At 48.9% G+C, this 22,770-nt stretch overlaps 1 protein-coding gene across 1 annotated transcript in view; it reads right to left on the minus strand.

Moving 5' to 3' along the window:
* The window catches only part of LOC121045697 (sodium-dependent low-affinity dicarboxylate transporter 1-like), a 73,624-nt gene extending 57,184 nt beyond the window's left edge, over window positions 1-16,440 (minus strand). The window contains exons 1-3 of the mRNA XM_040498810.1: window positions 16,312-16,440; window positions 15,947-16,235; window positions 14,822-14,858 (exon numbers count right to left, since the gene is read on the minus strand). Coding sequence (XP_040354744.1) covers window positions 14,822-14,858; window positions 15,947-16,235; window positions 16,312-16,440 — 455 coding nt within the window. The remainder of the gene's footprint in view (window positions 1-14,821; window positions 14,859-15,946; window positions 16,236-16,311) is intronic.
* Window positions 16,441-22,770: the final 6,330 nt, after the last annotated feature.

The raw sequence follows: 22,770 nt of genomic DNA on the forward strand, positions 1-22,770 counted from the left end.
AACTTTTTGCTCAATTTCGAGCCCTTTTTCACATTTTATGAGCCTTTTATCGAACCTCCCGCGCTAAGCCTACTACTAGCCCAGCGCGGCAAGGAATAGGGCACGGTGACGGTAGCGCCGCCGGCCCATCGCACCCACGAAGCAGCACGCCTCTTTTTGCGCCACCGCGGCTGCAGTTGTTTCAGACTACTCAGGATCATGCCGCTGTCACTGCGTACGATACCTCTCCCCCTCTCTCGCAAGAGATGGACGAAGATGCGGAGGACTTCGACACGTCCAGTAACGCAAAACGTTTTCGTTCGTCCGGCGATAGCCTTAAAGACGCAGACTCGAGTCTCCAGGCTTCATGGGCTTCGCGAGAGCCGGACGCCACTGGCTTGGAGGGACTTTGGGAAAAGGCTACAACGAGAACCCAGCGCCGAGCACAACTCAAGGCATCGGGTCAACCCCTACCCACCACAAGCCGAAAGGAACCTGTAACTCTCGGCACCCATGTAATCAAGATACAGCCCACAGAACGATGCGACGTATTGGGTTTAGACCCACAAGAACTGAAGACCGTTATCAGCTCCTTCGCCGGTGACCTCAAGTTACTCAAACGTCAGATACTGAGGATAAGCAAACTCTCTAATACCATCGTTGTTACTACGTGCGACTCCACGCAGGCCACGCGTCTCCTCCGTATATGTCTGTTACCTTTGCGATCGAGACCACCACTCCCGGTGCGTACGCACCAGGTTACCACGGACGGCATCTCCCGGGGAGTAATCCATGGCTGCAAGCCCAACGAACCCACGGCTAATGGCGAATTCGCGTGGTCAATTGTCGGCAACTTATTTTGCCGGAAAACCGGCAATAGTGTTCGCGTGGTCAGTTTCCGGCCGGCGCGCACCGTTGGGGTGGTGGTTCTCCGGCAAACACCGGCAACTTTCCGGCGCTTTTTCCGCCCGAGCTCCGAACGGCCGGGCGAGTAGGCGCCAGACTGTATCCGGTGTTGTCACTTCCGAAATGAGAGAGAAGGTCAGTGAGAAAAAAAATGAATGAAAGAAGGAAACTGAACTGAAGTAACTTTAGCAGCCGCTACGAAAGTCAATCCAAGTCGTTGGGACATGAGTGACGGCGGCGACAGGTGCGACAGGCTCTCGCTAGCGGTGTCGCGCGGGCAAGAGGCGAAGTAAACTGCCACCGTCTGGCGTTTCGTGTTCGGGTGGTGAGGGCCGCGTGGTGTGCCGCCGGCGCGTTTCTGTTTGACGGTTGCGCCGGCTCGTTCTCGCCGGCGACTGACCACCCGAATTCGCCATAAGCCTCTGGAGGCGCTGTACGCCGACGGATTGGATGTCTTGACGGCCCGGCCAATGGGCTGCAAAGGTACAGTCCTCATCCACTTTGCATCCCCGCATCCGCCACGCAAAGTTATGTATTGGAGCTTCCGGAGAAGGGTGGAATTCTACGAACAGCGATCTCTCGTGTGCCCGCGCTGTCACCGCCCGGGACATAAAGCCATTAGCTGCCCGATTAACCAGCCGGTCTGCAGCAACTGCGGAAAACAACACGAGCAACCCCCAGAAGCCTGCCCGAATGGCGAGGCTAAGTACTGCGATCACTGTAAACAGGATGGACACGTGGCTACTGATCCCTCTAGTCCCGCTCGAGCTCAATTCGCTCAGCGCGCGAAACAAAGGGAAGGAACCAACAAGAAAGAATGGCGCGGAGCCGCTCGCGCAAGCGCAGGCAGCGATCCAAACAACCCTCTGACACCACTAACCCACGTCCCGGTTCCAAGGATACTACCTCCCCGCTGGGTAGGTCGAGCAAGGTTCAGATCCAGGATCCGCTCCACTCCTACGCCGATATGACTACGAGAGGTCTCAAGGGCGATCGCAGTCCAAATGCACGCCAGATGCTTGAGACACTGCAGGGCGAGGAAAACCGCGATCAAGCCTATTTTGATAGCACCATGAAACGGCTGGAACAACAACTGAAAGAAATTCAGCGTTCAATGGAACAAGTCAAGTGCAAACACAATCAACGGCAGAAATCACGAGCAGGTCGGCTCCGGGCGCTGCACCTTGAAATTGAGGAAAAAGAGATTGGAACACGAGCTCCTCGAGAGAAGCAAGCGACGCCAGTCTCTTTTACCTGGGCGGTATCGCACACCATCTGGAAACACCAACGTTATTAGAACCAACTCAGTCCCATAACTCCGTTCCGGAGGGGGGTCCCTTTGCGTGGCGCCTGATAGAGGGCGCGTGCTCCGCATTAATACTCGCGATCATCATCATTGACGGCGTGCCTGTGGCCGTTGCATCTGGCCTACTGAGCTTACGGATGTTCGTGGCGCTTTTTCTGACAGCAGCAGACGACTTTCAAATTGTTTCTGCTGCAGTTGGTAGTCACATATGAGAAATTCTGATACTTGTTTTAACCAATAAAACATTGAATCTGTGTTCCTGTTGGCTCTGAACCACATTCCAAGTGTCGTCTGTTGTCGGCGCAAAATAATGATCGCGCGCGCGCGAACGTTCCTTCGGTCGTCTGCAACCGCCGCGACGGGAACGTCCGCGCGCATTTCACGCCTCGGAATAACAACGCAGGGAAGCTTATACCAGGACATCAGAGTTCACACACTGCTCAAAACTTGTGAAGCGACAATCCGTGAGTGTACAATCTTATTGGAATATGCCGGTGGCGTGCTGCGCACCGGAGTGTTGACATCGTAAGCGGTCGGGGCCAGGTACTCAGGCGAGACATTTCTTCAAAGTCCCTTTGGATGAAAAACGACTCGCCCTATGGTCGAGAAACTTTCCTTGGTGAGACATATTGCACAAGGACGTCCTCTGTGATTTGCACTCTAGAGAACAGTACATCCTGAAGTACTTCAAGCACGAGATTCGTGGAGAAGTCGTCCTAACGCCACGGGGTAAGTGGAGCCTGAAACCGGACGCCGTCCCAAGCATATTTGCGTCGTTCCCGGACAATTTGCCGCGTTTTGATACGAAGCCTGAGAATAGGCGGTCAGGAGAGACGCCTCTGTGTGAAGATGTCGTGAATAACTCTTCGGGAGGCGCTCAGTCAAGGTTGCCTGGGGGCGCCGACCTGTCTGGTAAAAATCCCCTAGAAGGCTGTTTCAAAGCTACTGAGAATCTCTATCAACTGGGGAAGGACCGAGAAAGCATCGAGCTGCCGTGACTGAGTGATAGCTATACGCGTCGCACGCGCACTGCTTCTCTCGTCAAAAATGCCACCGAAAAAACTCCAGGTAGGAAGAGAATCAGGCGTGCTGAACTTAGCTCGTCCATGAAATCAGCGTGCCCAAGATAAGAACGGCCACAGCACGAAAGCAATGCCCCCAACGCAATCGAAACGTTCGGATACTTACGCTCGTATTGGTGTGCTGCGATCACGTCCAGCAATGGAATTGCCTTGGTAAGACGGCACATCTACTATTACAGTATGTACAAACTTGCCCTGATTGTAGCCACGGGATTGTGGCGCCGACGAATTTAGGTTGTTCGAAACGCCTCGCGCTGCCAGCACAGCTAAAGCGGTGGCGTTTCGAAATAATACAAAGCGTATGCCATCATGCTGCTACCGCTTATCATGCTCAAGTTGCATTTTTACTGGCCAAACGGCGAAAACCAACCGTAAACCATGCTGGTCGCCGAGGAGTCGGGTTGGGACTCGCAAACAGTTGCAGCGGTTGGCAGCCGCGGAGCAGTAGCAGACGAAAATGCGCGGATTAATGCGCCGGCAGCGCCACCTCGCCGCAAAACTATCGGACACGGTTTCGGACTCCTTCCAGTGTACGGCGTCTATGGAAAGTTCCACAACTGAGTTGAGATAGTAACGTGGGAAACGCTTCATCCACACGGCAGCAGGCAAGAAAGCAATTCCGAACACCTGCACTCCAGCACTAGGCAGCAACCCAGAATGCTAACGAGTCGCCGGTGTGGCTACAACAACCCATACAGCAACAACAGCAGCAAGCAGAGCAAATGAAACAAAAGCAGCAGATGCAGCAGCAAATACAAATGCAACAACAACAACAAACGCAACAGTTCCTCCAACAGGTGATTCAAATGGTCACACAATAGGTCGTTCAGATGTTCTCTCCCATACCTAGCCAACATGGACCCAGCCTACACCAGCCGCAACCAATATGCACCGAACAGCAGCTTGGTGCACCCACCGCCTGAGCGTCCTCCCGACCTCCTGCAGTGGAACTGCCGCTCGCTACGTCAGAGCGCTATGGAGCTCGTCGAGCTCTTCCGCTTAACCGGAAGGCCCGCAGCGCTTCTGCTGCAGGAGACACGAAAAACGAGTCCGGGTATCTCGGGCTTTAACGGATACTTCCAACCAACGATTGAACACGGACTAAGAGGCGGATCAAGTGACACATATCTCAGACCGTTGAAGCACAAGCTGCGGTGTTTGTGTGCAGGGGCCTCCCACAGGCACAAATAAACACGACGGCCTACTGTAACCCGTTCCAGGAGGTGGTGGCGGTCCGCTGCACGCTTGGACGTCACCGGGTCATCTTAACCTCCTACTACGCGAGACCTGAGTCAAGCTGTTCCAGGCGCGGCCACGCCGGCCGAGCCGGCTTCCAATGGCTGATGGACATCCGGCAGCGCTACCCCCGTGACCGCCTGCTCGTGGCGGGCGATTTTAACCTGCACCACCCGGACTGGAGGTAGTCGATGGCTAACGCCAGGGGCGCGCAGCTAAAGGAGGCAGCAGAGTTGGCGCACCTCGACTACCCAACGCGCCGCGGACTGCACGAGGGACAGCGAGACACCACCCCGGACCTGACCTGGGCGGACTCCTGACTGGTGACCGACTGGCGGTGCGGACCGGCCACTATCCCATCTGGCTAGAGCTGTCAGCCGGCGGCAAAGCAGGGCGTAGACGCTTAACTCAGGTTATCGTCTGGGACGCCTTTTGGAAGGCGATGGCCACGTGCGAAGACACGGTTCCCGTAACCACAAAATTGCTGAGGGCAGCGCAAGCGGCCACGCGAAACCTGGAGGTAGAAGACCAAGACCCGGTTCCCGACAAACATCTAATCAACCTGTGGGAGGCACGCAAGCAGCTCCACAAGATATATCTCAACAACGGCAAACGCTTCGAGGACCTAGTGCGTTTGCGCAACAAGACGGCACGGGCACGTAGATATGCCAAACGCCTGGCTCGCTCGAGGTGGCTTGACAACTGCGCGACGTTTGACGAACGAACTGGCACCCGCAAGCTATGGCGCGTCCACAGAGCCTTGACCGGCAAGACCAAGGCGCCCAACACTGCTCGCAACATCCAGCTAGCCACCGACCAAACTCCGGAGCAGTTTGAGGAAGCAGCCGCCAAGGCCTTTTTCCCACAACCGGCTAACGATCCGAACCTGTACCTCTACGAACTGCAACCGCCGAGCAACACAGAACTAGACGCCCCGTTCACAATTCAATAATTGACACCGGCCTTGGACTCTGTCGACAAGCGCAGCGTCCCGGACAAGGATGGAACCACCTGGCGCATGCTGCGCAACCTGGACGAGCCGGAGAAACGAAAGCTCCTGAAAGAGCTTAACGACGTTTGGGCGTCAGGAGTACTACCGGCCGACTGAAAACATTCAGTGGTGTACCCAGTTCCGAAACCGAAAAAGAGTCCGTATCAAATATAGAACCTCCGACCAATCTCATTTACGTCTACGCTATGCAAGCTAGACGAGCGGACGGTCTTTACGCGACTCACTCATGTCTTGGAAGAAGCCAGGGACGATCCTCACTATGACGCTCTGCAGACTGGTTTTCGCCCCGGACTGTGCACCCACGACGGCCTACACCTCCTCCAAAACTTTTTGGGTAAAAGGCGCCGAGGAACCAACAAGGTACCCGGACTTCTGGTGGCAGTGGATCTTCGTAAAGGTTTTGACAGCGTTGAGCATTCGGCAGTGATCGAAGCAATCGAAGAGAGCGGCGCAGGCACCCGCATAATCAATTTCGTGAAAAGTTTCCTCGAGAATCGTGCCTCTGAGATCAGCTCGGGCGCCCAGCAACCCCGCATGTTCCAGAATTTCCGTGAAATACCTCAAGGAGCCATCCTTTCATCGACCCTTTTCAACTTGGTCATGAGCAAAATAGCAAGAGTGTTGCGCACCGTCCCACACCTTCAGCACACAACTTATGCGGACGACATCACTCTTTGGGTGGACCCCCGTAACACAGAGCTCGACACTAAATAAACAGTCGTCACCGTGCAGACGTACCTAGATGCCATTGACCAGTGCCTGCGAACTACGGGCATGCAACCTTCCCCAGAGAAGACAGCCTTCCTCATCGTCGGCGGTCTTGAGCACAACAGAGCTCAAATACACCTGACCCTGGCCGGCCAGCCGATTCAGCGCTGCCCTGAACGCTGGATTCGCATATTGGGAGTCCCACTGCACGAACAAAAAGGAGCGCAAGATTATATCAAGCAACTCAAACCCAAGTGGCGACAGCAGCTCCAACTCATTAAGAGAATGGCCAACCGCCTCGGTGGAGCGGGCACGCGCACCATCCGCTTGCTCACTCAAGCGGTCCTGACCTCAAAAGCCTGATATATGGAGCCGCATGTTTCATCCTGACCAAGGCACAGCACAAGCAGCTGGAAATATTGCATCGTGAATGCCTGCGTGCAATCACGGGTCTCCCAAGACACACTAAGACGGAAGAGTTGTATCGGTACTCGAACCTTCCGACTCTACAAGCCATCATTGAGACCCGCGTTGCCGGTCATCAGCGGCGCCAGGCATCGACTAGAGCCGGTCAACGCCTTCTGGAACTACAGGGTTGGCGGCCTCACGTAGAAGAGGCCCCGCCTCCGAAGAGCATACCACCATGGGAGGACATTATGGTCAGAAAACCCAAGCCGCTCACTCCCAAACAACACCGCGAAGAACATTCGGAAGAAAGAGCTGCACTCGCTGCGCAGGCAGACCTCGTGGAGCCCGCGGTCTTCACAGATGCCGCGTGGTGCCAAGAGACGACGCGGGCCACACTAGCCTACGCTACCGGCCAAGACCGATACGCTCAGACACTTCAATACGACAGCGAACCTAGCACGAGCCGCCTCGAACTTGATGCAATACACCTGGCACTATCTCGAATAACAGAGACATTCGACCCAGTGGAAGTACCTACCCGTGTAACCATCTTCACGGATTGTATGGAAGCCCTTACCCATCAGGGGAAAACTCCTCGCGAAGGGACGCTCTGCCAACGAATCAAGAGTCTGTGCTCGTATTTGAAAAACACCAAAGGTATTGAGGTGAGAGTGGACTGGGTCCCGTGACCCGCGGGTGGCATCGGTAACGAGGCCGCACACGCGTAGGCGAGCGAGCACAAGGAAGACCGCTCCAACCCAGAGATCTTTGTCCCCTTCGCGCCGCCGGACCCAGACCCCCTAGAGAAGAAATCTGTCGCCCGACAAGAGGATCAACGTCGGCTGCGAGACCAAACACTCTACAACCCGGCACCGTTACCCAAGGGTTTACCAAGAGGGGCTCAAGTGTTAACACAGAAGGCCCGCACCGGAGCTGCGCTCACCGAAGACATACTCGCTCGATGGCGTGACCACAAACCACGGAGGCGCCGCCCACCCGACCAAGCGCCCTCGGAAGGGTCCGAGCCCGCTGCAGTTGTCGTCTGCACTACGTACGCCGCCGGCGTAAGCCCGACGATCCGACACCTCCTCTGGGATTGTGCCGGCTTGCGAGACAAAAGAGCCGAACACCTGGGGCCTCACATTGTCACTTTAGAGGCCTGGATCACACCGGTTAACGAGGCACTGGCCAGGGAGACGCTACTCTCGCTATGGGAGTTCGCGCGCTCGACAGGAGTTCATCGCAGAATGTAAATCTTTCCTATGTATGTTCCCCTTCCCCCAAGGAAGCCATGGCGCCACCCTTTTGAAAATAAAGTTAGTCATCCTCATCCCTACACACTGGTTGCGGTTAGGGAGATAGCTATTAAAAAGCTCCGACGTTTTCCCCCGAAAACCACACTGATGGAGTTTATAAAGCAAGATTCTATGATTTACTGTGTCAAATGTTTTTTTTTTAAATTTTTTTATATCTAAATATACAGCAACGGCAATCTTACTTTCATGTAGAGCTCTGTTGAGATGTTGAGTTAGGACAAAAACAGCTGGGGACGTGGATCTATTTGGTCTAAATTTGTGCTGATTGTGGCAAAATTTTGAGTATTTAGTTATGAAGTCCTTTATACGTTTGTATATTTTTTTTCATGAACTGTGTTAATTGTACTTAAAACTAAAATTGATCTATAGCTGGACGGTGCCGAAGAATCTCCATGTTTAAAAATAGGTACTAATTTAGCTATATTCAGCTCATTAGGATATACTCCACTCTCTGACGTGTGATTAAACAGATGCAAAAAATGAATACCTAAAATATCAATATTATCTTTTAATAGTTTAATATGAATTGTATCGAGACCTGCGGCTTTACCTGTTCTAAGATTCCCAACTACTAATATTATTTCATTAACTTCAATTTCTTGCATTACGAAGCTATTTGTAATGGGCAACTGAGCTGCTAGTAGAGGCCCTATATTAGTAAAATAATCATTCAATGTTTCTACCGTGTTCTGTTAGATTAAATCTCGGCGCAAAACAGCTCGTTTATGCCTGTTTCACAAAATTTATCATCACATCCCATCTCTCCGTTTGAAACTAATGCTCGAGCCCTCTTACCGTTCATCCCGTCTCGACCATATTCACAAGGTAGGCATACCTAATTTTAACACCTTCAAATTCAGCACCTCGTTCATACCTCGCACATCGACTGACTGGAACCACCTTCCCGCTTCTATTGCAGATATTAATGATATTTCACTCTTTAAGCAATCACTTATTAACAGCACCCTTGGTTGATTAATTACGTTTATTTATTGTTTGCTCACTCCCCTCTAAAATGTACTCTGTACCTTGAGGGTAAATAAATAAATAAATAAATAAATACAGGTTTATTTGCACGAAGGCCACCAACATCATTGACTATGTCCCAAATTATTTTTTTGTTTCCATCCGCTTCCCTAATTTTGGTTGAGTAATATTCTTTCTTTTTCTTAACATAGAAACTGATATGTTCATGAAATGTTTGAATTGGTTTAAATAGTAATAACTATTTTTGTGTTGTGTCCATTTATAATACCATTTATCTTTTTCCTTTAGCACTACTAAAATTTGGCTGGTCATCTAAGGACAGACCGATACATTGTATTTATTAGACGTCTTTTTTAAAGCGCTCAACGTTATCGCGTTTTTGAGACTAGTAAGAAAGTTGTAGTATTCGGTGTGAACGTTTTGATTATAAGTGGAGTATATATCAAGTCGTTCTAATACCCTGCGAAGCTGCGCATTTTAGTGCGCTGTTTAGGACGACAACAGTTTCTTTCATGAACGACCTTTTTTTGTAAAACAAGAAAAATCGTTAAGTAATCAGCTATCAAGCTTAGGTAAACACCAGTATGGACATCCGTATCAGTATTGCAAAGAGCATGATAAATTAATGTACTGGAGATGCTAGTAATGCGAGTAGGTTCAGTAATGAAGTTGCGCAAGTTGAAAGATTCTAAAAGCAGCGTACAGCTATTATGCTTATCACTAGCCAGATCAAAACTAAAGTCACCGACAACTACGAGTCGATCATTCTGTTCATTAGACAATGCCGTAAGTACTGCCTCGAATTTTAAAAGAAATGAGTTTACTAACGAGCTTGGAGGTCGATACACTACACCAACTATTACGCCACAATCAAGCTTTATAAAAAGTGCTTCAATGACATCATCACTAATAGTGGCAGGCGATAAAACCTGAAAAACAATATTTTCTTTTACAAAAAACGCGACGCCTCCACCTCCCGTATGGGCATTACGTGGAAAAGATGATAAATTGTAGCCATTCATAACAATGGTTTCATTGTTTTTTAACCAAGTTTCACTTACTGCGATTACATGAAAACCAGGCACCTGCTGGGAAACATGCCCAACTAAACAGTTAAAGATTTTTTCGTAAACTACCTACGTTGCAGTGGAAAATTGAAAGCCTATCTTCGTTCTGCATGAATTATTCAACATGCTGAAAAGTGAAAGACATGACAAACGTAGTCACACAATTTTTTGCGTCAGGTTCAGAACAGTTACACCACCCTGATCAAATCCCCTTCACACGTGATGTGCAAGAAAGGCGAGTTATCAGTCTTCCGCATGAGGATCTTGCCCTGTGACACTCAACCAAATTTCCAGTTTTTCTCTCGCTTTGCCTGGCGAGCTTTGTTTGGTAATACTTTGTTTTCGACACAAAGATGTTCATTTATGTAAAATGGATCCTCAGCCTGAAATCTTAGGTGGGTGGTGTTTAACCTCGTCTTCTTAGCCGCTGATAGCAGCCTGTCAAGCACCCCACGAGAGGCGAACCTTACCACAATATTGGGTTTCACAGATTCCTCGGTTCCAAGACATGTAGCAATTGCCCTCACAGATGCTGTCAGGTCCTCGTTTGTTACAACTGGAAGCAATTTGATTTCGACATTCTTGTTCCTACTGTGTTGTTTCAGCTCTACTATTTCCCTCTTTGCTTTACTGATCTCCCTGCCGAGCTGTCGGTTTTCCTGAGTCGCTAAACTCGTCGAGCACAACTTTGTGCCCGAAGTTTGCGGAACGCGCTAATTGGACTCTCGCGGCGCTGACGTCACGCTGAGCGAGGTGTCAATCATTAGAACGGCAGAATGTAGCAAAGTTCATCGAGGCGCGCGTGCAGCGCGTGAGGGGCGCTTGGAGCCCGCTGATTCAACGGCTTCGCCGGTGACGTTGCGCCCGTTTTTGCCTACATCCCTACGCCAAGCTAAAATTAATGCTTTGCAGATTGTCCCTAGGCGTCCTGTTGACGCCCCAGATCCCTCCAAAGTTTGTGAAAAAAAAAGTGATTAGAAACCTCGTTTGTCGAAGTTATCGCTGACGTCAAAGGGACGTTTCCGAACTTTACGAGAGCCGTGATTTGAGCTCGAAATCTTCGCTTCGGATTGAGCCGAAGTTAAACTTTGTTTATATGGCGGCGCCGTACGCTGCGGCCGAGCTTATCTTCCGCCACCGTTGGCGTCGCTACCGTCGGCGTCGCTACCTTTCAACTCCCCGACGTCGACTTTCGGCGACAGTACCGGCTATCGAAAGCCGTTGTGCGTTGACTCTGCGACGAGCTTCGTTTGGCGCCCGGACTTCGAGGCGGCGGACAATCGCGTCTACCATGACCGTGAAACAACAAGTTCTCTCAGCGCTCTGGTTCTTCGGAACCGGTAGTTTTCAAGGCATGGTGGCGACTGAAGCGAACCTGTCAGTCTCCCATATGATTGTGAGCCGGGCTGTCAGAGTGTTTGCGGCTGCCATCGTTTTTTTTTTTCCTGTAATATAATGTAGCTGGTATACAATTTAGAATGTTGGAAAACAAACAAGAACCGGGGTAATTCATGGGTAGGGTCGAGTCTCCCGGCAGCTGGCAGAATTATTTCCCCAAAATTCCACTGACAGGCGTCACTCATTGGCGGTCAAATCAGTTCATCGAACGACGTCTCATCGACAGATCGTTTCATCGGCACGCGATGTAATAACATGAAAGAGATTTTCTTCCGTTAGAGGTGTATACACATTAAACATTTTCACACCTTTATACATATAAGTGGGGTGTCCCATAACTAACACCCTAATAAGTGTAGCAATAGACGTTTTGAAAAAAATATAAACCTCACACCCTTAAAAGGTGATTTTTAAACACGTTTTTTAAGACGTGTGATTATGCACTACACATTTTTATAAAGGTGTAAAACTACAATACACCTAACTGCGCTTTTTTTTGTTTATGTGCACATTTGAAAACCTCTGTTATAAAGTGTTGTTTATGCTGTATGATAAATTGTATAACGCCGCCTTATATTATATGGACGCGTTTGTGTTCATGTGTTTTGCCGTATGTATTACTATTATATTTATTATGTATGCTATTTCTCCTGCTGGGGCCCATGTGGGGCCTGCAGTATATGTAAATAAAAATAAAAAGGTGTAATTACTACAGTACACTTCTTTTTTGGGGTGTACGCAGTGGCCCGGGACCCAATAAAATGACTGAACACATAAATTACACAAACGAGTCGCCGAACCAGCACGTCGCTACTTGGTCAGTGTCGAGGCAATTTCGGCCGAACACCGGCTCCAATATTGGCCGGATGTACGGTTTTGCGCCTCGTTCCGACATCCGGCAGGTATGGGCGTACTGATGCAAATAAACGATTTATGGCTAATAGCACTGGCACCAATGATCTTTCAGTAGGCTGGATCGCGGATAGAGGCCTGTATTGCTGGGGCCGAGCAACACTGCCGGCAGTCATCGCTTGACACGTGCTAATGCATGCTATAGGAAATAGGAGAAACGGGAAAACTGAATTTTATTACGTTAGTAGGTTGTTTTCGGCCATGAAACTTCTATATTGTTTTCCGCAAATAACAGTTAATATTGTGGGCAAGAATATTAAACGCGTTAGAATACCCATCATTTTTAGATAGATGTTGGGTGTTTGAGGGTCTAGGACGACATTGTTGGGCGTTAACTGTGATTTATTTAATGAGCCAAAGTTACCGAGAGTTATTGTGGAGTCATACGGTGATCTCGGAGTCATCAGAGCTCAGCAAACGATAAGCTAGAATACCTTTACTGGAACATTCGCATCGTTTTAACCGCTTGTGTATAGTACTTCCGGTGAAAGCTTCCTGTTTGAACTGCTCTGAGGGTTTCCGTGACAAACTCAAACTCGGAGCGTGCTGTTCCGTCGCTGAACGTGCCATTTATTTAGCAACCGAAGCAAGCGACGTCGGTAAACTCGGCGGTGCTCCGGCCAATTTTTTTTAAATCAATGTTTGAACGATTGACGAATGTCTGTTTGATCTCCAAGCACTCGAAATAATGATCGCAGCACGTCATAAAATACTCGCCCTCGAGCACCGCGTACAACCTTCCTACTTTTGCGTGTTTCTCCCTTAGACTTGCGTGTACTGCCTGTTGTCAAGCAATGGCCGCCGGTGATGCCAGGGACGGGCTCCCCATCCGCGATCCAGACTTTCACTGTGAGAGTTCTAAAGCATTGCACCCGCGGAGTGCGGCACGGAGAACCGGCCCCAAACGAACTTGCCGAATGCACCGAGTGCAGACTGATGCTGTCGCCATAGATGTTGTAGGAAAGTACCGACCTCAAACCGAAACTAGCGCCTTTTTGTTCGACGTGGTGGGTGGGAATGCGAGAGTGCCCAGTCGCTGCCATTGTTTATCTATAAACGTTGGTTGCTGCAACGTGGAACTTACATTTGCGATGACTTCCAATTAAGTAGCTCGGCGTCAGAGATATCTACAGACGGTGTAAGTTTCCGCAACCAGCTGACTACAAAACAGCATACACTTGAGACAATTGATGGCACTGTGCGCGCAAGAGCTTGCTTCGTTTTAAGCATGGTATTATGAGTGAACTACTTAAAGGATACGGCTTAAATCTAGTTTGTTGGAATATCTAGAAATACGTTTCGTAAGACGTTTTATTTCCCTGGTGAAGGCATTAAGAACCAGAGCTTTCTCAAACAAAATACGACGGGCAAGATAGCTGCCGTTCAAAAATGGCTTTGCTCAACCCTCGGGCAACGTCTCCATGTTTAGCTTTCCCGGACGCTGAGTGAATGCATCACAGGTTTCTGCTGTGGGAGCTTTGTCGACAAATTTTCCACATTTCACTCGCACACTGATGATCTCGCGGCCTCTGTGTTTATCCTGAGTCTTTCAGTACACACTGGTAGGTTTCAGCGTCTGTACGGCAACATAGCGACTCCAAGTTCGCAAATAAAGCACGGGTCGTCGATTCCTCCCTTCGTGAAATATCAGACGCTTATAATTTAAGCTCGCGTTTGAGTTTGTGGTTCGCGGGACGCGATTTCGAGCAGAAAATCTACTTTTGGTTTCGGTTCTGCTGTGCGAATGCCTCATCGACTCATCGTAGCAGACGAACTCGCGTCGTCTGCTCTCGCTCCTCGTCTGAGCGAGGCATGACAGTATCGAATTTCGGCCCAACGGAGCTACAGAGCACAAAGACAACGCACATTGAGCGGCGTGAACGCTCGCCTCCCCGCGCTGTGTTGTGCTCTCGTGCACCATCTAGGGATCGCGGGGGATTTTTCGTCAAAAGTTGCGAAGTTGACCGCGCGCCGGGAGGAGGAAACTTTGCGGCGTTCTTTTGGTCACTCCCCCCGCTGCGTCAGAAAGCAAAGAATGTTTCGTTCCACGAGTTTAGCGACCCTGGAGTAGCCGAGAACTTCTTTTTTATTTTTGGTTTACTTCCGTTAGGTTTTGGCGAAAGCCCACATCATCCTTCTTGACTTGCTCAACATCCGCGTTCAGGAATGTGATAGATTCTCGTATACCAACGAGCTCGGCATAGATTTCAGTGTTCAAACTTGACACATTCGCGACGTCTTTTTTATGTCTGTCGCAAATGCATCTAGCTTAACTACTAGGTCACTTAGGACTCTGACGATTTTCTTTATGCTATTGGGTGGCTTCTCTCCCATAGCCTTGTAAGAGCAGTGTAGGTACAACTAGAGCAACGGCAGGAGTTCCTTGATTGGTGGTTCTTGATAACATCGTTGCAACCTCCAAGCTGCGTTCTTTCCATCAAAGCTAGTGGTATGGTGCAATTTTATGAGAATAGTGAATATATGGTTCCCGATGGCAGACTTACACTGTTTCAGTGTGCAGCACTTCCTCGAGGTCGATATCTTGAAACGAGAAAGTTAGAAAACATCCACTGCAATAGTCCGCGTCTTTGCTTCAAATATGCAACTCACTTGGAACTCTGATATCGTTACGTTATTCTGTCTATTCAAAATTCCGGGTGAGGTAAGTTATGAGAACACTAGGCAATAAACTGTACAAGGTGAGGCTCAGACATCAGTTCTGGCGAAGTCTTGGAATATCAAGCACATTTCACGCAGCCAAACCATCATTGAACAAACCGTATGTACGGAATATCTAATTCTAGTTCGAACATATTTCGAACCTGCACAAACACAATATCGAATTTTGTTTGTGCAGGTGAGTTACAAATACCTTACTAAAATTTGTTATATAATTTTTTAATCCCTGGAAACAAATACTTGGTTCCAATTGGAGACTTGCTGAGAGTCATCGAAAACTATACTAACTCAGCCGATTTTATAAAAAAAAGAAAACAAATTATTGAAGCAAGTGGGGAGCGCAATACCGCGCTAACGTTCCACTCGTACAGCGGATACAGGGCCAGCGGTGCCAAAACGTGGATGCTACGATTGTCATTCGCGTTTTCCACCGCTAGCATTGTGCCTGTTGCACAAGTGCGGGAGTTTTACGCGCTCCCACGCTTTCCACGTGCATCAAGTATCTCTAAAATCGACTGATTTTGTAGTTTTCGATGACACTCATTGCACTACTCTGAAATCTTGTTTTATTATTTAAAAAGCAATTACCGCATTTTAGTTAATTATTTGACTTATTATGAGAATTAACCTTCTATATTATGTCCCCCTGGCCATAAAACTCACCTGCACAGACAACATTAGTGAAGCTTTCACAGATTCTAAAAAATTAATTCGTTCGTTTTAAAATTGAGCGAACTTCTTGAAACGGGAATGCGTGAGTAAAAAAGCTCAACGTGAGAAATCGACCCCTTGCAAGAATTGTGCAGTCTATGAAATTCCGACGTCATGTTGATCTACATACGTAGGGCACACTTTGGAGTGTGTTAATGAGTGCTAATGAGCGGGTGTTAGGTTTCTCAGCGTTGACACAATATCAATACAGACGAACAGGGTGACGAAGAAGCGCTTACTGTCGCTTTGACTCCCTTTGCGGCGAAGCATCTCGTTGACGCGCTTGGTCAGCTTGCTCTGGGAAATCTCGAAGATGAGCGTGTCCACAATGGTCATCGTGATGCTGGTGACGGCGACGTTGCTGATGAACATGGACAAGAAGAAGACGATCAGCATAAACCACAGCATAAGCCACTTGACTCGGGGTCCCACGAACAAGATGAGGTTGTACGAGATGCGCCGGTTCAGGCCACAGTTCTGGGCGATCAGCGCGACCGTGAGACCCGCGATGCAATTGGCGATCGGCTCCTGTGGCGGACGAAGCACGGGGAAGCTACAGGTATACCTTCTTTCTTTTTTCCTTCCTAGTGCGAGTTCTTCTTACATTAAAATAGAATCGTGCGAGTGTCTTCGTGTCAGTTAGGTTGAGCATGGGGCCCGCAATGAGTGGAAAAAAGGAAGTGATCTGGTACGGCACAGGCTCGAAGACCCACAGCATTAACATTGTTGCCATGATGTACAGGCATTTGACGGGCTGCAGAATGCAAGGATTGGTCAAGTTGTGCCGCTGTTCACTCTTAATTGCCGTAGAATGTTGCGTTCATATTTTTGCTGCTTTGTTTGAAGGATTAAAGCGTGCACAAACCTTGGAGCCGAAAACGAAGACCATGGGCAAGAGGAAGAACGGTGCGATGTAGCCAATGGCTAACTTCATGAATCTGTATGCGCTCTGACTTCGTGCGCCATAGAAATCTCCGTCCTGACGCGACAGTTCGGTCCCTACTGTGTCCGGTGGTCTCATTGTCCTGGAAGCATTAAATGGCACGCGTGATTTTAGGTACTTCACGTGTTACAACTTAGCCCGAGACTGGGGTATGAAATAGAAATTTCAGCGTAGAGGGGGCAGAAACAGGGAAGAAGAGACGTTTAAACGAAGCCAAAAGGTTTATTCAGTTCCACCTCCTTATATACACCACCACAAGGTCCTTTCGCTGGGACACGATACATTAGGACACACAAAGCAACAACCAGAACAGGACAAAGTCGCTGGAAGGTCAATGGAAGAGAGGAAGCGGGGCAGGGTATACAGATGAGTTCATCAAAAGGTATCTAAATCTACACACGAAGGAGAACAAAAGGAAGGAAAAACACGTGAGAAAGACTACGGCCGTGATCCCGTATTTTTATGGAATTCATGGAATTTATGAACTTGAAGGCGTGTGCTAAGCAGTTTGAAGTGGAAAGAGTTTTTAGTTCTGATTTCTGGTTAGGTAGACTAACTCCTTTTGAAACAGGAGTGCAAGAGGGAAGAAAAGCTCACCGTGAGAAATCGACCCCTTGCAATGAAATTACGATAACATGCGGATTTGCATATATAGGGCATGCTTCAAGGTGCGTTAATGATAGACTAACCGAACACACGAGAAAATTAGGGATTAACTCAACTGATTTGGAAACATCAAAGCACTGCTTTGTGATCAGGAACGGAAATAAGACATAGAGAAGCGAATGGCAGTGAAAAGGGAAACTGTTCGAATAAAATCAATTAGTAACTGTATTAGTCAGGCATCGCTGCAGTCAGGGAACGATGCTAAAGCATTTGTGAGACTAGCCCATTTTTTATGTTGGTGTTTGCGTTTGTTTTTCTTTTATGTGTAATATATTCTGAAGGCGAAGCGCGACAGCACTTTGCTAGAGTGAGTCCAGAAGCCTCTGTCTTTTGAAGTTTGTGCTCCGGATTGGTAGAGTTGAAGAAGTTTAAGTTACTGCCCAGTTTAATTTTGCTTTTTAGCGCGTTGGTCTTTGTATTTATCTTCGGGGTCAATATTATTCGCGGGTGTAGTGCCATGTTCTACAACGCATAAATTTTCTTCTTTGTGGAAGGTTGTGCAAGTTGGGAAGGTTTGATGTAGGTTATCTATTTTGTTCGTTGAGGGTTCATTTCTTTGTCCTTTTCTGGTTGTTCTTTTGTGTGTCCTGGTGTATTGCGTTCTAGCGAAGGGCAAGATGTGTGGTTGGTGACCTTCCGGCCGTGTGTAAATGAGAAGTTAGGACTGAATCAACCTTTTAGCTGCGTTTTAGACGTCTCTTCTTCCCTGTTTCTTCCCCTTCTACGTTTAACTTTGTAATTTATACCCCCGTCTCGTGTTAAGTTCCAACATGGTAAACATCCACCAGCTCAGCTGTACTATAACAGTTGTTTTCTTTAGGGGTGTAATATTTGGTGCTTGGTGGCGCCCTTAGGGGGCGCCACCAAGCAGGGATAGTCGGAAAACGACGACGAGAAACGATCACGTGACGCGTGACATGGGTGTGGCCCGAGTAGGAGTCGACATTGCGCATACCATGGAACGTCAACAATAAACCAGGAATATTACCTGGCGTCAGAAGTGTAAGCGATAAAGATCCACTGAAGAGCCGTGAGTACCGAACGCGGCAATGCAGAATCCTCCAGGAACATCGGGAGTACCGAGCGCGACCAGGCAGAATGCGTCGGTATCGGGAGTACCAAGCACACACGCAAGTATCCTGACAAGCCTACTGCCGCCACCCCGATCGTTGGATTTGAGCGGCGATCTGGAGCAAGTATGAAAGATGTGGTACGAGGAATTCACGTTGTACTCTACGGCTACAGGCAGGCTCAAGACTCAGCAGTACAATCGCCCACGTTCCCGGTAATCATTGGCGATGACGCACATCGCGTCTATCATACATTCACATTTGCAAATGAGGCGGACCGACACGACCTCGACACTGTGATAGAAAAGTTTCACGCACACTGCAGGTCGGCAGTGAACCAAACGTGCCGGGAGCTTGTTTTTGGAATGCAGAATCAGAAACCAGGAGAGAAGTTCGACAACTGGCTGACGGAGCTTCGCACGCTTGCCGCGAACTGCGACTTCGGGGCAATGCACGGCAGGATGTTGCGCAGTCGAGGCATCCTTGATGCACTTAACAAGAAATTACAGCAGAAACTGATCAACGAAGATCCAACGTTGGAGAAGGTGGTCCAACAATGCAGAACGGCAGAAAAGGGAGTTGAACAGTTTCGAGAGATACAATCGCTGCCAAGGCTGCAACAGCGACGCCAGAAGTGTGCGCTCCTTCAGGAGGAAAGCAGTGTTTTCAGTGCGGGTACACCACTCAAACAAGTAGAACATGCCCAGCGAAAACAGCCCGAAATGCAAGGTATGTGGACGCAAGGGACATTTCGCGCGGGTGTGCCGTACGACAAACAAATAAGATTTCCAAAAGTCTAAACAGAAATCTGCTCACCAGAATGTCAGGCAGCTACATGAACAGGACAATGACGATGATGACACCCTTGTGATTAGTTCTGTAGCACACTCAACGAAAGCCTGAGAAGTGGAAGTGTCCATCGAAGGTCAGCCTGTGAACTGCCGAGTTGACACAGGGGCAGACTGTTGTGTAATCTCTGGGAGACTGCTTCATATTCTATCCAAACGCTCAGCTCGAGAATGCAGTGTACACCTTAGTTCTTACTTCAGTCATGTGCAGACTGCAAGTGGCAAGATCACTTTGCACGTGCAGCACAAGGGGTGTGTGTCGGATGTCGACTTCTACGCTGTAAAGCAGAACGTGCCTACGACTCTGAGTGGAGTGGTATCGGAAGAACTACAGATCCTTCGACGAGTTGCCTCCGTCCAACCATAGAAAACTGATCTTCTTAAAAAGTATGAAGATGCGTTTGAGGGACTGGGAACAATCAAAGGCGTGAAATACAATATGAAGCTAAAGCCAGACGCGGAAGGTGCAGTTCACCAGCCAAGAAATGTGGCTGCTGCGATTAGGGATGACCTAAAAATGATCTTCTTAAAAAGTATGAAGATGCGTTTGAGGGACTGGGAACAATCAAAGGCGTGAAATACAATATGAAGCTAAAGCCAGACGCGGAAGGTGCAGTTCACCAGCCAAGAAATGTGGCTGCTGCGATTAGGGATGACCTAAAAAAAGAGCTAGATCGGATGCTCAAAGAGAAAATAATCACACCAGTGTCAAAACCTACTGAATAGGTTCATCGGATTGAAGTTGTAAGAAGAAGCAACGGCAAGTTGCGTGTTTGCATTGATCCCTAGACACTGAACAAGGTTCTACAAGGGGAGCATTTCTACATGCAAACCTCAGAGGACATCGCAACACGCGTGCATAAGGCGAGGTATTTTTCAGCACTGGATGCCTCAACAGGGTTTTGTCAAATTCAGCTGTATATGAAGAGCTCCTACTTGTGCACCTTTGCAACACTTTTTTGGCTTTTTGGACGCTACCGTTTCCTCAAGATGCCCTACGGTATCTCAGCTGCACCTGAGGTTTTCCAGAAGACGATGCTTCATGTCCTCGAGGGACTTGAGGGCGTTGAGGTAATGATAGACGACATTTTGGTATGGGGAGAAACGGTACAACAGCATGATGAGAGACTGCAGGTAGTTCTACAGCGGTGCAGGGACGTCAACCTAACGTTGAACAAGGCAAAATGCAAATTCCTTCAGACCGAAATAAGATGCCTGGGTCACATCTTCTCAGACAATGACCTACAGGTGGACCAGGAACCACTCGGTGACATCCTCAGCATCACAACGCCACAAAACACCAAAGACTTAAAAAGTTTTCTTGGAGGCATCACCTATGTGAACAGGTTCATTCCGCATATGGCGGAATTCGGTGCTCCACTGCGAGAACTTCTGAGGAAGGACGTGTCATGGAGCTGGGACGAGCACCATGGGAGCACTTTCCAGGCACTTCGGGAAGCATTGAAAAAGGCCCCGGTGTTGCGATTTTATGACAAGCAGAAGCCTCTCACTCTTTCAGTTGATGCCAGCTCTCATGGACTAAGAGCGGTCCTACTTCAAGGAGGTCAACCTGTGGCCTACTCGTCACGGTCTCTAACAGAGACACAAGTGCGTTATACGTAAATTAAAAAGAGACCCCTTGCCGTCGCCCGCAGATGCACACGTTTCGAGGATTACGTCTTCGGACAAACCGTCCAAGTTGAAAGTGACCACGAGTCACTAGAAGCAATCTTCCAAAATCCACTGAACCAGTGCCCGCTTCGAGTGCAAGAGATGCGGCTAACCTTGCAGAAGTATGACATCCAGGTGAAGTACAAACCTGGCAAAGCACTCTACGTAGCTGACACCCTATCGCGATATCCATCAAGTGGAATACACCACGAAGACTACGAGGTGAACACACTGGAGGTCCTCCCAGTCACAGACAAGAAGCTGGAGGAGTTCCGTGGGGCAATCGCGGAAGATGAAGACATGAAGATACTGCTACAGTGTGCAGCGACTGAGGGGCCAAACGAAACGATGCAGGTTCGTGAGAGGTTTCGATCCTACTGGTCCTATCGGGACGAGGTCCATGCTGAGAAAGGACTTCTGCTTCGTTCCAACCGGCTAATAGCCCCAAGAAAACTTTGACCAGAGGTGCTCCGCCTTCTGCACGCATCGCATGGGGGTATCGTGAAGACCAAACACAAAGCCCGAGAAGTGCTGTATTGGTCAGGACTCGACCGGGACATTGAGGGAATGGTACAGCACTGCAAAGTCTGCAAGCAGTACCAGCACCAACAACCTCGCGAGCCTCTACGGAGTCATCCAATCTCAACGGGACCCTGGCAGACCATTGCTTTGGATATATTTCAACATCAAGGGAAGCACTACTTAGTAGTGGACTACTATTCCTTTTTCTACCAACTCCATCTCATGAACAAGACGAATACACAAAGTGTGCTCAACTGCTATGCAGCTACCTTTTCCCTACGTGAACTGCCACTACCAGTCATCACGGACAACGGTGCTCCCTTGAACAGTTCTGCCTTTGCCAGCTATAGTGAATACCACAGTATCTCTCATGTGACGTCAAGCCCTTACTACCCAAGATCAAATGGGATGGCAGAGAGGGGAGTACAGGAAGCAAAGAAGTAGATGAACAAGCATCGTTTTGGGACTCAGGACTAGTATGCCGCACTGCTGGAGTGGCGCAACACTCCGGAGGACGGAGTTCTAAAATCTGCGGTACAGCGTCTCATGAACCGCCACACGCGAGCGCAAGTTTCCGCAGATCCATGCTTCTTGCAGAAAAACTCACCGGATCAAGGAACAGTAATAAAAACCCTATTGAAAATTCCACCAAGCTACGTAATTTGGGACACTGACTGCCAGTCAGCAGCCTTGGTGGAACGTGATGGATCATCAGACGTCATCTGATGATCCATCAGATGACGTCTGACTGCCACTGCCAAGGGATTTTCATCAACAAGGGCAGCATTTATATAAGAGTAAAGCTATACGCACTCATAAATATCGCCAAATGCCTCGATAAAACAAAATGTTCGAGAAAAAAAAAAAAAGAAAAAAAAAAGCAGCACCACCGCGCATCGAACCCGCGACCACAGGCGTACAAATCGGACACCTTAGCCGCTATGCTACGCCACGGCTAGAGACACTCGATTTGAGTATTCGTTTTATACGAAATGCTTTGGCTGCTAATGCAGTTAAGCCGTCAGCATGTTATGCACAGCACTCGTACATCACTCGCCGCACTTCAGTTCTACTCACCTGCCATGTAGAGTACTTTCGCGTCGTAGAACGATCCTTTTGTTCGCGCATCACCGGCCCAGTAGACCTGGTACACCCTGTCGTCTTCAACTACACCGCTAAAGTCCCTTACATCGTCGGAACTCACAACAGGCTGGGTCTTGTCGAGTAGAAATTCTACTAAAACATAAGACATTGTAGAGCCCGGGCAGGATCGACAGGTTGGAGCAAGCGGGCAAACAAAACGAGCCGGGAGCGATCGTTCATGAAAGCTCGACGAAGCCTCT

The sequence above is a fragment of the Ixodes scapularis genome, unplaced genomic scaffold (genome assembly GCF_016920785.2).
Source record: "Ixodes scapularis isolate PalLabHiFi unplaced genomic scaffold, ASM1692078v2 PGA_scaffold1__304_contigs__length_218370807, whole genome shotgun sequence".
Classification (NCBI taxonomy): Eukaryota; Metazoa; Arthropoda; class Arachnida; order Ixodida; family Ixodidae; genus Ixodes; species Ixodes scapularis.